This window comes from Symphodus melops, assembly GCF_947650265.1.
Source record: "Symphodus melops genome assembly, chromosome: 18".
Taxonomy (NCBI): Eukaryota; Metazoa; Chordata; class Actinopteri; order Labriformes; family Labridae; genus Symphodus; species Symphodus melops.
Window position 1 is genome coordinate 17,333,132 of NC_136708.1, and position 16,142 is coordinate 17,349,273.

A 16,142-nucleotide genomic window follows, 5' to 3' on the forward strand; every position below is an offset into this window, starting at 1 on the left:
GCTTTTTTGATTGAAAGCTAAAACCATACTGGTATTAGCGCTGATACTGGTTTTGGAATTGGAATGCAGACACAGACAAAGTGGCTTTGTATTCAAAGTTTGACATTTCACTTGATTAATTGATTAATCATATAAATCATTGTTAACTGACACCTCCACTGGACATTAAACTCAATCAAGAAAAACCTCCTCTTAATCCATCAACATTAAAGCTGTTACAAAATAAGATGTACTGAAGAAAGAGGAACAGATGTAGGAAATTAGAGAAGGAATAGCAGCAGGGATAATAGAGAAATCCCGCTGAGGAAGAAGTCCACACATTAGCTGCAGGAATATTGCTTACAGCAGGAATGAAGTTGGTAGGGAATCAATAGCGACTCTACAAGGATATATGAAAGTGTTGAGGCTGATTGATGATAACAAATTATCTGAATAATCAATATGCCCATAGCTGCTGTTCATGAATTAATCACAAACAGAGCCAAGGTAACAGCCATGGTAACTGTTTCTATACCAATGCCTGAAGCGAAATGTGTGCAGCTGCAGGAGGCAATAAGCATTCATACGCAGTGCATCACGTAGTGAAAAGTCGGAAGAACAAATGTGTTCAATAACTTATAACACGGAAAGCTTCACTCACTCAGCCACATGTTCAGAATACACACTCGTGCTCACAAAGCACGTCATAAATATGCATCTGTGCCTCTGCTGGGTAAGATGAGTCCGGGAAACATATTAAATGTCACTCTCTATATTTCCATCTCACTTTCATTGGCACTGCGTGGTCTGTGCATGCACCAGGAAGCGAGAGATCATCAGTTTATGAAGAAATGGAGGAATATGCTCCTGATGTGCAGCACTTTCCTCCTGAGTGCACGAGAGGCGACAAAAGGATGACAAATGTCGGATCGGATGGAGGCGAGTGATCCGGTGGAGACGCTCAGATAGGTGGTGGGACGGAGTTTGGAGAAAAAAAAGTGATGATACTTGCTTTTTCATCTTCCCCCCTTTACTCTGGTCGCCACGGCAACATGCCTGGAGGGCACTCAAGAGAGGCGTCATCTCTGACAAAAACAACAGAGGAACACGGAGTGAGGGAGAGCAAACAAGCGCAAACTAGACACAGTGTATATGAATGAGAGCCGAGAGTGGAGGAAGTAGGCAGCAGATCCACAACCGACTCGGCCGCTTCATCTCTCAGAGAAGTGAGACTTCGACCTTCGGGGACTCGGCTAGGAGATTTAATGAAGGTTCATTCTTCATCTGAGGTCATTCAGATTAATGTTTTGATCCCTGGTCTAAAGTTTAAGAATCAGCTTCTATACAAGCACATTTATGGGTTTGAATATCACTGAATATACCCTCCAAAAGGGACACTATTATGAGATATGAAATTGGAAGAGTTAATCAAACTGTGGCTAATGCTTAATATTTGGAATTAACTGAGCCATTAATACAGCAGGCTGCTGTTAGGCTAGATAGAGTGGTTAAACCACCACCGGCGAAATTAAACAGGTTAATTAAAGTCTTAAAAATTTTACACTTCCCCACTGTCTGTATTTCATTGTTAAAGACACACACTCATAATTACTCTCAGGTGATTCATTACTATACATTTAAATGCCATCCACTGGCACTATCAAACTTTTAATCTGAACCTTAATTCATAACTTAACCCTTCACCGCTGTTGAATAGTGAAACTGAAGAACGCTAAATGTTCTGATCATCCTTTAAGCCAAACACATCAAAAGATCTGGCTTTAAAAAGAAGTCCCAAAAAACAGAGCTTACACACCAAGGCATGCTCTTGTAGATCTGGCAACCCGATTAAGCCCTGCCAGCTTGACCATCGAGTGTTGATATTTTACAGATAGGCATATTGCCAGGGATGAGCTCAAGATCCATAAGCCGTGCCTTGAAAACTTGGAGCGGGGTCAGTAGTGTGGTACGTTAGGCTGCTTGTCTTTTGTTTCTGAAAAGACAAGCTATGCTACGGCTTATTTTTCAATGTTAGTTTTCTTTATTAGAATACCCAAAGCTATCAACTCCTGAATGGAGAATTATTGGAGGATCATTTGAATAGCTGTTTTCAGAGAAGGTCACACAATATGGAGGAGATGTGCCACACATCAGCGAGACCTGCAAACTACAAATTAGATGGTAGGTTGTATTGGGATCTTATTTCATTTTTGGGGAAACATAACATCTAGCCTGGACAGGAGGGCTTAAAGTAAATTTTCCAACATGTATCCATACAGGGAAATATGTATAACATATAATCATATTTGCTGCACTATTAGTGCACACAAACCTTTAGTTTGTGTAAACATTTTATCCAATCTTTAAAGTTAAGAAGACCTTCATATAGCGATACAAAATTAACTAGATGACAAGCTTGCACATCTTATTATAATAATGTAATGATCATATTGCTCTGGGCTTTAACAATATTCTTAAATAGGGACAGTATAAACATTAAGACTCAAAGAGATAAAGTCAGCCTCAGCTTGGAGCGATATATTATTATACATATATATAACTGATGTGCTTAAGTGAAGCCTATTGTAACAGTCCTCCCTATGTGCTTAATATAAATAGTTTGACATACTTTATTCCAAGACAAAAACCTGACAAATAAATGTTACATAAGTAAATGTTAACTTAGACTTCTAAATCACTCCTTCTCACGATTCTATTGTCACCTATACTGTAGATCTTTCCAATGAACGTAAACCACATGTAAGTTGATAGGCCTATTTAACTACATATAAATAATCATATTATGAAATGGTGAACATTTCCTCAGTACAGTTTCTTAAATGCACACGGACTAACACAAACATACACACAGTCACACACAGTGCATGTTTCGAGGGGGCGGGGCAGCAGAGGAGTCTCGTGGGCGAAGCTCCTCCATGAGAGGGCGGGCTTGTAGCGTTGTGCGCGAGCGCAGCGTGTAGCCGCTGCCGCCGCTGCCGCTGCTTGATGAAGAAGATGAGAGGAGCTGCAGGTACACAAACCCTTCAACGGAGACCAAGCGGCTGAACAGCTGTGAGAAGACCCACCAACAAAACACCGACATCTGCTCGGTCGGTCTGTCAATGTGGAGCCTTTCTTGTGTTTGTGTTGCCTGTTTTTTGTTTGCGGCCAAACAATTGAAGGAGTGACTTAAAAAAGTCTATATAGCGGTTTTCAAGAAATAACTTCAACAGTGAAGATGTCCAAATGGGTTTCGCCGCGATGGGTTTTGAGTTAAGGAACACGTCCGCACTCACAAGTCCTCCTGAATCCTCCTGCTGTTAACGTAACAGGAAACTTAAAAATACGTTTTTTGACCCGCTGGGATGTTGTGAACGACACGTCGTCTGGGACTGAAGGGAAGGACGGAAGAGAGAGGGGACCCACGGCTGGTGGACAAGCGCAGGAGGGATTATGGCTCTCGCAACATTTTCCATCAGCCTCGTCACGCTCGTGCTTACAAACTTGCACCTGACACGAGCCAACGACCGGCATGCGGTGTACTGGAACAGCTCAAACCTGCTGTAAGTTGCTTTTATTTCACCAGCCCTGTCCTTGTTTAGTCCACATTGACTTGCTTCTGTGTTTTGTTGGTGCGCACCTGTGCTGATAAGTTGCTTTAAAGCCAGTGAGCGTCCTCTCTTTCTTTTGTTCTGAGCATGACTGTATGCCTTTGAAGCACCACTGAAACTACAAAAAAAAATACCCCTCAAACAAGCAGTTTTTCAAATTCAACGACATACTCTCAGCTATCAAAAAAAATTCTCATTTATAGTTTATATACCCTTATTTAATCTCGTTAATGTTTTCGAAAATGTCTTTGTTTCATTCTGTTTCTTCTCCATTATTTATTCAGTTACAGTAACAGTGATGAACCTCCACCGGGAGATTGTTTCTACACTGTTCCCTCTTGCAGCCCTGCATGCAGAGTGCTTACCATTATAAATATTTGATTTATATCCCACATTTAGTCCATCTGCTGCTCCACAATAATGACTCATTTAAGCAGTCATCATTTCATTTACCCTACTTTCAGTTCTTCTGTTGTCCATCATCCTATCCTGCCTCCACGCTGTGCTAGTACATCACACACACACACAGCTCAAAGTTCTCAAAATCTGCTGGAGAATCCACATGCACTCTTAGTATGACTTATGTTGGCCACACATTGATGTATTCACACACATCTGAGCCTATATCCTTGGACTCGGCCGACAACAGGAAGGCTGCTTAGCTCAGGTAAGCTTCCCCAGGCACTCCCTCCTCTCACTCTCTCCACCTGTGAGCTATAAAGCCGGCTTGCTGTGGGGGCAGAGATCGATGTGGATTCTCCTGCCTTTGTCTTCTCATTAGCCAACAGTGAATCCATCTTTCTCACATTCTTTTTTATCTCCTCTCCTCACACAACCTCCCCACATTGCCCATTCCCCCCCCCCCCCCTTCTGTGTTCCTCCTCCTCTGTCCATTTGTATTCACCTCAGACGTGGTTCCTCTCCTATCGAGTCTCTCTATCTCATACTTGGTTATTTTCTTCCCCTCTCTTATTTTTTTCTGCCACCAGCCGGCCTGTCCCCCTCAATTCCCCGTTTTCTGCATGTCATTACCGCTCCCCCCCATCTGCTCCTGGTGCCTCATTCACCTCCAAGGCTCTGAGTACACATTCAGTTGATGATTGGAATTAGAAATTGTATAGAAATGATTTGATTAAATGTGGGTGTCAAATATTTGAGTTTCCTCAAGGTAAACCGCTATGAATGGTGAGAGAAAAGTCCAAGGTGGCGCTACAGCACCTACACTTCATTGTTATTGTTAATGCATGAATAACAGAGTCAGACTATTTTAGATTTATGATCGCAATAAATCCCATCATTGCCTCATGAATAGGAAAAGCATATTCACTGAGAATTACTTGCATTTAAGCTCTGTAAAAAGGACTGTGTTTTTGCACGTTTTAATTAGTAATCCTATATATCAACTATATTAAAGGATTTTAAGGATTTCACATCATAGTTAGTAGTGTAAGGTAGTCATTTGCAAACCCTTTTTTTCTGGCTTTAAACTGGCATCGATGTGTGGAAATAAAAAAAACATGTCCTCACATTAATGAATTCAGAATGCTGGGAGGGAAACAGAGAGAGAGAGAGAGAGAGAGAGAGAGAGAAAGTGCAGGTGTGAGTCCTTCTGGTTGCTTGTGTGAAAACCTCTCCTCTCGCCACAGCGAGATACAAATCTCTAAAATAATGCAAAAATTGACCCAGTTTGCAGGTAGCAGACAAATCCTCAGAGGCTACGGCAAGAATACTGATGGCCATCAAGCTTTAAAAAAAGGCCTCAGGCTCAGAGCCACTTTCTCCACCACTCTGTCTATATGCATTGAGAGCCTCCAGAAGGCCTCACTTGTTCAACAATGCGGCGCTTTCCCTCGCCCAGCGCAGGTTATAGAGATTCAGAGCTCAGGAAGGGAAGTGAAGGCAGCACATGGAGCTGTAAAGTTGAGGCCATTAGGGGCAAAAAGTCTGGTTGAATCATGAATGTTTTGCCCTTGAGCACAACATTCGGCACAGATGGTGACGGCACAGCTGCAAGAAACTGGATCACTTGGAAGGCAAGCTGTTTGTCCCATTGCAATGAAAATGTATCATAAGGCTCAGCTAGAAATATCTCCATTTGGTGTATAATAAAGCAAAGGACACATTACACGTGATATCCAGTAATACTATGCTGTTTGATACTTTCTTTCCAGCTTTTCCAAGGTGAAAAACAAAAGGGGATATACTGTAGTTTTTCTCTCTGTGGCAGATAGTTTGAACCGAGATGTCTCCATTATCATAATGCAAAGAAATGGCTCTGAGTTCTTTGATTGCCGCCCAAGTCCGTCACGATCGCACTACCCCCCTATTAGAAAGTGTTGCTCTCAGCTTCCGCTCTCAGCAGCTCGCCTGGCCAACTCGTTACAGATGTCCCCGCTAATGGCTGACTGAGGCAAGAAAAAAAAAAAAAAAAAACACACGCAGGCCATTAAATCATCTCGCATCTGAGGCCATCTGCCAATTAGAGGGGGGAGATGTGGAACATCTTGAGAGCACACGGGAGCAGCGGTGCACTGCGGTAGCCTCGCATACCCACAAGCAGCGTCCCATGCTCCTGCCACCTCCTCCCATCAGGTGTTTGGCCTCAGCAGTTCCACAGGCCGAATCCCCGTAATTGGGCATTCCATGTCAGCGTGATCAAAACAATGGCACAGCTTCCATTCAGTCTCCCACTCTTCCCAGAAGTCAAACACAGCGTCTCTTTTCATGCTCATAACTCAGCAGGACACCAAAACACCGAGGTCTATGCACAGACACGGGAAGAAAAAGCAGGGAACTGGGTTTGTAAATGCGGAACAAATCTCTTTATGAATTGCTGTTTCCTCCTCCACTTGCAAGATGAATGTCTCATTTTAATCATTGTGGCTGACTTACAGCGCTGTGTGGTTCACGTAACGCATTATGACCCTGATTTGGACCCTGAAACGGTATCCATCAGGCCCCCAGACCTGATGTGGAAAAAACAACACAATCCCCAGCACAAGGTATCTGGCGCTACAAAATAAATTATCACCTTGACAAATAGCTTCCCTGAGAGTTGGAGGTACAGAGGCCTGGTGATCAATGTTGAGTCGAGGTGCCGACTTACTCAACAGGCTCATTAACCGCCAGGCCCCTCTGTGGGGTTGGATACAGAGCAAGATAGAGCTGGAGGTTTTGTCTCAGCTGGACAATGAAGAACTCCGACACCCTACAGAGAGAAGTTGAAGATATTTAGTAGCGGTTAAAGGAATCGTAACGTAAAGAATCAGAGAAAAGGGAGGGTGGAGAAGGTGATGGATAAGGAGAAAACAGGAAATAGATAGAGGGGAAGAGGCTAATGCAAAGTGTGAAGATGAGTGTAACTGTCGGAAAGAGGAGAGTGTAACGGAAGAAGAATGCTTTGGAAATGTGGAAAGTGGAGCAGCCCTCAGCAGAAATAAGCAAAGGAAAGATTGATTGAGTTAGCCTGTAGTCTCTACAGGTGAGAAAGAGCGCAGACTTTACCGGATATGGAAGGAAGGTTATTTGGCTGAAGGTGTTGTAGCCGCTGTTTTCTGAGGAGATGGTACCCATGGGTGTTGATCCGTGCAAATGCGGACACAGGCTCGCTCATTCATGTGGACCGAAGCTCAGAGACAATAGCGGCCGCCATTCACCTGTGCACCACTGTGAATACAGGAGACAAGCAGATTGGATACCTGATTACATGCACGTCCGTCTGCCCGCAGCGCTGTCTCCGGGCTGTCTCGCCAATTTTGCATACAAATGCGTCTTATTTAGTGGCGTTCAATTTATTCTTTCACATTCATTCTACCACATAAGCACCTCAAACAGTATTTGAGAGCATATATACGTTTTCCCTATTGTGTCAAGTAGAGTGAATAACACTGATTTGAAAAGGAAAAATGTACCTTTTAATTGTATTGAATCGAATATTTCTAATGAGGGATTTTTCTATCCAACCATTTAAGGTGGGAGTGAACAAGAACTGTATGTGCTGTATGTTCTTCTGTCTCTCAGACATCCAAAAGATTGATGAAAAGCACTCTTAAATGAATAGCTGACTTGACAACACCTGGCTTCATCATGCTGTAGGTGTGTGTTGGTGTCTCAGAGCTTATTGGTTTGCTAAGCTGTGTGCTGGCCAATTTTAGATAAGTGGAATCTCAGTCACACAAATGGATGGAGAAACACTGAAAGGATGTTTAATGCTTCATATGGATCCCAGAGTGGATCTGCAGATCAATACATGTATATGGTATGGGAAGGTGAATGGACCCTGGCCCAACAAAAACACAACAAGGTTGCTTTCTGGGCGGCAATCAATCTGGGTGCATCAGGTGATCAATGTTCAAATGCATTTTTAATTGGATTTCACAGTGTCAGTAAATCGCCATGAAGTATTCGGGACTCAGCTCGGGAAGCTCAGATCAAGTGTTCGCCTTTGAACAGTGTGCTGGGGAATTGATTATTAAGGGCTTGTCAGTCACTGCTCCAGGGTTCATGCTCCACAGAGGCCTTAACTACAAGGCATTGGTAGAGCAGCAGTGCCCCTTCACAGAAGGTTGAAAAAGCAAGAGGCTGTGCAAAAAAAAAAAAAAAAGACGGAGATTCATTTGAGCAGGTCTGTGAGGCATAAACAAACTAAGTTATTCTTCTGCAGGATGCAAAAAAAATCATTAAAGCACTGAATATATAGACATGCATAAAATATGTAAAGGTTCCTTTCAGTATGCTGTAATGCAGTATGTGTGTATATACTGTAATTATACATATTTATTTGTTTTCTCCAATTCTAAGGGCTTCCAAATGTGTGTAATAAAGGAGTATTACAAAGAGTAACAACTAGACTGACTATATATGTTTAGTCTGGTGGGACACATTCTATTGTGATTTTGTTGATTTTAGTGAAGTCCTCACACTTCTAGTCAAACTTGATAAACATAAGTGAAAATAGTGGCTCAGCTAAATTTGAGTTAATTCTATAATAGACGCATGATATTTCCCACATCCCCTTCAAAATAAAAGTCCCAGCTTATTATGAAGTTGAAAAGCTTTTGATCGGAAAGAGTCACATCAGCAATTGTGTTTTCAGCAGCAGCCAAACACGCCTTTGCAGGAAAGATGTGCAGTCACAAGCTCCAACGTTATGGAAGACACAGCAACTTCCAAAACCACCTTTCTCTGGTCTCACACACAAGTGATAGGAATAGGGCATGTCATGCTTGTTTTAGGGAGAAGTAGGGTTGTGATGTGTGAACATGCGTTCATGTGCGTAATCCCTTTTCATTTTGTAAAATCGTGATGTACAGTTACCAGAAAAAGCAACAACAATACCGTGACATGAATCTCAGGTGACGTCCCTGAAAGTGGGAAAACTGATAAAAATGCCGGTGTCAGTACTTTATCAAGCTGGAATTTGACAGACGAAATGTGAGAAAACTTTGACGGGTTCCTCCAAAAATGGTTGGTGTTACTTTTTTTAGTCTTTCTGCTCCCTATGGAGGTCTCAGGCCCCCAAAGCCTCCTCAGCTTCATTATTATGAGGAGTTGGCAGGGTTGGTGGGCCATTATAGCCTGTTCATGCACTCTGATGACAAAGTGTCATGGGACTCGTCTAGATGTACCCCAGGTGAGGAGGATGAAAAAAAACCCCCCCGAAACATAGTTAGAGACTTCAGACTCCATCAAAGCCATTAGCATTCCTTGCGCTCCAAGGTTATAAAAACTGCATTTAACTGGCAGTAGGGACCCACAGGAGATAGTCTGATCCCAGACAGGTAGAACCAATTTCAGACTCAATGATTTGAATGCAAATGCTTTACAAAGAGGGCTTTCCTACTTCCGAATGGCAGATCCACAGTACATTAGACTGGGAGTCTGCACCACCATGCCCGTTACCCACTGGGAAATTACACTGCTGCTATGATGGAAATGGCTGCCATGTAGGGAAAAGATCAAAGCTGTTGATAGTTGGATGGTCACTGGCTGGAGTTTGATTATTTGGGAAATGGGCCTTGTTACGCTACATTGCCTGGAAAACGATATGGCAGCCGCAGCAGTTGGTCAAAATAATTTGTTTTGTTACAGAAGCAGAAGGCCTCTTCTGAGCTATATGGCAATTGAGGCAGTATTTCTCAGCGACCAGCGCCCTCAGAGTTATCAGTGTCCCTTCATAAAAAAGGCAGCGAGTGAGGACACAGGTTTGTGCTCTGTCATATCTTGTTCTCTGTTCATTCCCTTCAGGTCGTGAGCCGTGACAGGTCTTCCCTCTAATGCTCTCGGGTGCTTAACAACAGCGGTTTTACGGGAAGTGGAAACTGTCCTCACAGCTTAGCGGATGATATGGCTCGAGTTTTCCTTTCATGTGAGGGCAATTTCGAATATGGGCGACGTAATAATTAGGTATTCTGTTATAATTGAGATTTTTCCTTTTGAAGATGTAATTATACCAAGGTCTGAGACCCTTTGGCAGCAGTCATCTCTGTAATGAGAATGTTTGAAGAAAATTGAAATCTCTCTCGAGTGCTCTGTGCATCCAGAATGACAAAAAGTAATTTGACCCTTCAGCCGCAGCAGCTACCACCTCAGTAGTTTAATGTATCCCTTTTATATTGTTTGAGGGAACATTTAAATCAGTGCATCTTCAAGTGAAACTGCTCTATTACAAATATGATAGCAGAGTCTTTAGAGCTTGAAGGTGTGATGTAAGTGGATTGGACGGGAATCTACCTTCTGGCAAAGGAAATAAAGTTACACTCATTTGAGGAAGCTGGAGGGCTGTGTGGCACACGGTTTTCATTTTCAGATATTTAGATACTCTGACTTGTGAAGTAGAGTCGTCGCAGAAGCCTGTAGCTGTTGGTAACTGTGCAATGTGACCTGTGCACACAAGCCATTATAAAGTGTTTGAGGGAGGATTGTCTTGGAGGAGGTCAAACGGCCCATTCGTACCTTCCATGGAGGCAGGGTTTGATATAAGAAGGACTTAAAACCGTTAAAGAGAAACTTGGTTCACTTCAGTTCTTTCACCATATAAAACCTGTTCAAAGAATAAGACGATACTCCCCATTCTCACCACTTCACTTCTCCAGTGACAAAACGTTTATACTGTTTTCACCTCTCCCCTTTTAATGCTTAGCTAACTTATTCTTTGCTTACATTAGCTAACATAGACTAATAGAAGAAATTAGCCTGCCAATTAGCAAATACAGCTTGAACTTCTCTGTCTCGGTTTTATTCCCATGGTTACAGACCAAATAGCTCTAGATGTTACAACCAATCAGAGCATTGAAGTATTTGTAAGTTTTGGCAGCTGAGATAAAAATAAAAATAATAATAATAATAATAATAATAACGATAAAACATCCATTTTATATCTTAGGTCAACATGAAACACAGATGTTTGGTATGAAAAGATTTCAAAGCCAACAGCTACCATTTGTATGTCTAACCTGTTTGATACTGATGGGACAGCATAGTCAGGATGTTCTCCATCAGTGAAGGAAGTCAAACAGCTCTACTGATGTTGAGTTAACTGTCGGTCAGTCCTGGACTGCTGTTTGCAGCTATAGATGGAAAAGGAAGTGGTTAGAGCATTAATGGTTTGATTGATCACTGTATTGGTCTCGATTTTAACTGTAAAAATGCAAAACACAACTTTTAATAAAATCTAAGCAGTACTTCAAACAGTGGCCTGTGACGCCTGCTTACTACGCATCGTTTGTTTTCTCAATGGACTAACTTTCAGAATAAATGTCTTTTAAAATCCACACAAAACGCAGCTATGATTCAGCTGTTTTTTTTTTCTTCTTTCATTGATTTACTTTGGGGCCACTGGAAGCAGTCTGAGATTTGGTGATGCAACGTGTTGTGCTTTTATAGGATGCTCAAACAGTGGATAGTACAAAGTCAGCAGATCAGAGTACACCTCAGTCAGTGGCATCACACTCTTTTCTTCCCTTCCATTTTCCTTCGTCTTTTAGCCTCATCATTTACTCAGGTCTCGTGTAGGTTTTCATCAAAAATCTATTTAGAATTCATTTGCCACCTTGATGTGTAAATTCAGTTATGGTTAATACATGAGCTACGCATAATCATGTCTCTGCTCACACGTGCTGGTTTTTTTCTCAGTCATTGATTTACACGGACAATACTACTGGCATCCTCCATCAATGGAGTGGGGATTCCTTCCCCCTCCTCTCCACATGGCCTCCTCTTTATGGATCACTGTGTTTTATCGGTTAGAGCTTTTTATTGGTGCATGTAACAGCTGTGGTGGTAAGCTTCTGCCTTCTTTTCGCTACATTTTGAACGCTCGAATATTAATGGCTCGATAATGACAGCAAAGCAGAGGCAGTAACCTACCTGTTCAACATGCTCCCTCGTAAGAACTGTGCAAATTCTCCTCTTAAACCATGCAACACCATCCATCAACGCTTTGTTTTCAAGGTATTTGGTTTGTTCTGCTGCTTTTTGCTCGCTCTGGGCTATTTACAACAGGCATCTGTGTGTTGGAGGTGTTGCCAAGACTGTTGTAGTGTTAAGGCCACATGTCTTGCATGCACTTTGTACTGTATTGGTTATGAGAATGGTATTTTCTTTCTGATAGTAGTAACCTTTGTAATACTGTGTGGGACTGTTCCTGGTCCAGCATAGTGTGTAAAACTGGGAAACACACAGCCCAGATCCCCAGCATGCTGTGTGTGGGTGTATAGAATATCAATGTCCTGCTGAGCCCTCATACTAATTGTGTGTGTGTGTGTGTGTGTGTGTGTGTGTGTGTGTGTGTGTGTGTGTGTGTCTATCAGGTTGCATTGAAGGTGTTTTCATGTCTCATTATTTGTCTGGGTTACTTGGCTTAGTGTCTGCATACATGCTCATTTGATTGTTGAAAGCAGACTAATGATTGTTTCTGGGCCCTCTCTGACTACCTTCCTCGCTCTCTCACGCCTGTGTTTGGTCTCATTTGCTTCCCAGTACAGCATCCCCTCTCCATCTTCCTAGCTGTGTTGTTTGATGTGTGTGTTTTTTTGTTTTTGTTTTTTTTGTTCAGCCCTTTTGTTTCTGCTCAGCTCTCACCTTGTGTGGAGTCAATGGGAAGTCCCGGAAGAGCGCTTCACTCAACCGCATTGCTGCGCGTGGGAGGAGAGTGGGCACTACCGCCCATTTCCCTCCCTTTAATTCATTGCTCTATTGCTAGTGAGAGACCAAATCACATATTTGTGTCATTATTTAGAAATCCTTTGCCCTGCTTCATATGCAATTGTCTCTCCTGCACTGTTGTCTTTTCTCTGCAGTCTGTGTGTGATGTATATACAGTAAGAGATAGATGGTGATGATAAATAGATTTGCTTTTGCAGCACTTAAAGGGATTCTGTGCCACTTCCCAGGAGGAAGAGGAAAAGAAAGTGGTAGAGAAAGTTACGACAAAAAATAACCAAAAGGAAGAGGAAGAAAGTCAGGTTGGGGGAGGGAAGTGTAAAAAAAAAAAAAAAGGAGATGGAGGAGGGAGATATAAGGCAGTGCAGAGATGTAAAGGCTGGGAAAAGAGTGGAAGTGGGGATATAGGGGAGCAGCAGGAGGAGGAGGAGGAGGGGTGATCGTATGTAGTGTAGAGGAAGAGTGGAGAATATTAATGGTGTGTCAGGAAGTGGAGTATCTTTAAAGACCTCAACCTTTTCTCTGCTGCTCATACGTGCTGCGTGCAAAACTAGCAGCTTGGATGCAGTGCTGCAAAAAGCAGGAAAGAGAGAACTGCATCAGTGGCAGAATTGGACCCATTTACATACAAACATTACCGAACGTTGTAGCTGCAAACAACAGCTGGAAAGGGAATCAAATTCAGAAAGTTGCACTCAAAATAGCACATTTGTTGTTGTTTTTCACCACTTCAGAACAGCATCTCCGAGCATTTGTTTGGCAAGATGAAACATGTTTATTAGAGGTGACATGTTTGTTTTCCTCTCATTATCAGAATCAGTTTGCCTAGAGGTACACCTGCTCCACTCACTGATACGGCATCCATCTATCCATCTATCCTCTCCCCCTCCATTTCTCTCTCACTCACTCAATGCATCGTCTTTCTGTATTTTGAACACATATTCATGTGCACTCACCGATTTTGGAGTTGCAGCTGTGTCAGGACTCTGAAATCCCTCCCAGCACCTGTCACTGGTGAATCTACAGCGAGAGGCAGCGTAGAGCGAGCTGCAGGTGTGTGTGAGGGAAGGAATCGAGGGGAGAGAGAGAGGGAGAGGGAGTGAAGTGACACACATTTGCAACATGATGCAATGAAGAAACACGGCGTCTTTGGTCGAGCCTATGTCACAGGTGACAGTCAGTGACAGGGCCAGGAGCAGAGCTGTCACGGAGGCAGGAGCCACAGAGAGGAGGAAGCAGGAGAAATGAATATGCTACTCCTCATAGAGCCAATGAGAGAGAGATGCAAAGGGAGTGTAAGCGTTACAGTATGGTGGTAGGAAGAACAACAGCTGAGCATGTTGTTAAGAGCTAAATGATGTAGTGTAAGGAATAAGATATACAGCCTGGGGTCGTTGTTTATGATGAGAAAAGCAAGCGTGACACACGCTGACAGCAGAAGATGGATTTCTCGTGTGGAAATTGGTCTAATATCAGGAGGTTTATTCCCTGGGAACCCTGGCTGCCGTTAAAAACATTGTAGGTAATGATTGAAAAAAGACACAGACTGTAGATAATCAAATCCACATCTCTGGTGGTTATTTTTTCATTTGATCTGCGCTAATGTAAATTGGAACGTCAAGCTCTCCAGCTCCAGTTTCTGTCAACATAAATCCTGCCCGCTGAGAGAAAGTTTACTTGCAGCATTGTCACGGCTTCCTTATATCTCTAATAACTTCTGCCTTGGCATTTGCAATTCATAAAGCAGGTTGTAATCCCTAATTAGCAGGCTTTAATTTCCCTAACGGGAATGAACTTTTGGTCATATTAGAGGTTCCATTAAGTTTTGATTCTAACCTCCAGCGCCGGCTGCATAGGGGTAAATTAGTGCCAAGGAAACCATATCTCTAGCTAATGTGCAGTGCCAGGGAGATAACGGCAGTTTAAAAAATGCCATGGATATTAGCATTCCTGCGTCGTGCTGTGTGTGCGAGGTCTCAGTTTTTAAATCTATAAAAAAAAAAAAAATCGCTGTTCGTCAGCAAAAAACCCTGCTCCTCCAACCCCCTCCCCCTCAGCCTCCTCTTCATTAGACAGTTCATCAGCAATCTATCATCATATGTATTATTTATGAGTACAGCCGCTCATTCCAAACACATGCTGCAGGTTTCTTTAGTTATTTAGGTTTCGGTTATATTTTCACACTAGTGTCAGCCCCATTGTGTATATAGAGAGAAGAATAGAGCTTTAGAAAATGCTTTTCTGCTTAATGAGGACTCGTTCCCTCCCAGTGTTCCCACCTCCGCCAAGCAAAAAAACAAAACAAACAACAACAACAGGGATTGCTGCTCTGCCAGGCCTTGTATGCAAATACCCATTTTTCAATCAACCTTGTGGTTCCTTCTACGATGTTCGATAGAGCTCTGGCCTCGTGCAAGGTAATTTACCCAGAATTCCTTTGACCTCCGAGGTCACCTGGTGGAATGACACCTTTAATCACTAACCTGCGTGCAGTGTTCGCTGCCCACCACGAGCCGGAGGAGGTCGCCGAAAGTTAACTGGCTGTGTGCACATATTGGAAGGTGCTGATGGAACCCACAGAGTTCTGTTTACACCGATGAATGCTGGGTAAAAAAGTGCTGGAGTTTGGTGTTTTGTAATTTCACAGAAGAATATAAGCCTTGTCCTATTATGAAACCAAATTTTACTGAGTCGATTTCCATGCTCAGCCAGTCAGAAGGCAAAGGCCATCTTGGAAGACCCTCAGCAGCCCCTGCATGCAGACGTCAGACTTCTGGAGATTCACTAGGAGGCCTAAATCTAACGGATACCTGAGATCGTTTGTCCCATCAGCTGTTGGGTTTTTAAAGAGTCTTGTCGTAGGCTTGGTTGCCTGTACATTTATGAAGAGGTACTGGTGGTCTTTGTGTCCCTCATCCCACTCACGTCCATCATGATGATATCATGGTCTTTGTCATTGTGCCGTTTTTATGAATGTACTGCCTGCATGGAACTCTGCTGCAAACCAAATCCATGGATGATTTTAGCAAAGGAAACCTTCTAATAATCAACTCTCACTATTCTTTGTAAATAAAAACAGACAGACCCATGTAATGCATGAAAGGTGATAATATTAGCTCAGGTGCAAAAAAACAAAAAGAATAGAGCTGCCCATCCAGACTGTATAACGTGGTTAAGTTTGTGATATTTGTGTGAGTTTTCTTAAATGTCTTGGTACTTTCCATAAAATATCTCAGCTTCTGAAGGAGCTATGTCCACATATGACTTTGTTTCTCATCGTAGAAGGGCGGCTGTCAAACCGGAAAGTCGAAGGTTCGATCCCCAGCTCCTACGAGCAACGTGTCCGATGTTTCCTTGGGCAAGACACTTAACCCCAAATTGCTCCCCTGT

General features: G+C 42.8%; 1 protein-coding gene across 1 annotated transcript in view; it reads left to right on the forward strand.

Moving 5' to 3' along the window:
- Positions 1-2,896: 2,896 nt before the first annotated feature.
- efna3a (ephrin-A3a) overlaps positions 2,897-16,142 on the forward strand; it is a 67,632-nt gene continuing 54,386 nt past the window's right edge. The window contains exon 1 of the mRNA XM_079367567.1: positions 2,897-3,542. Coding sequence (XP_079223693.1) covers positions 3,433-3,542 — 110 coding nt within the window. The 5' untranslated portion in view covers positions 2,897-3,432. The remainder of the gene's footprint in view (positions 3,543-16,142) is intronic.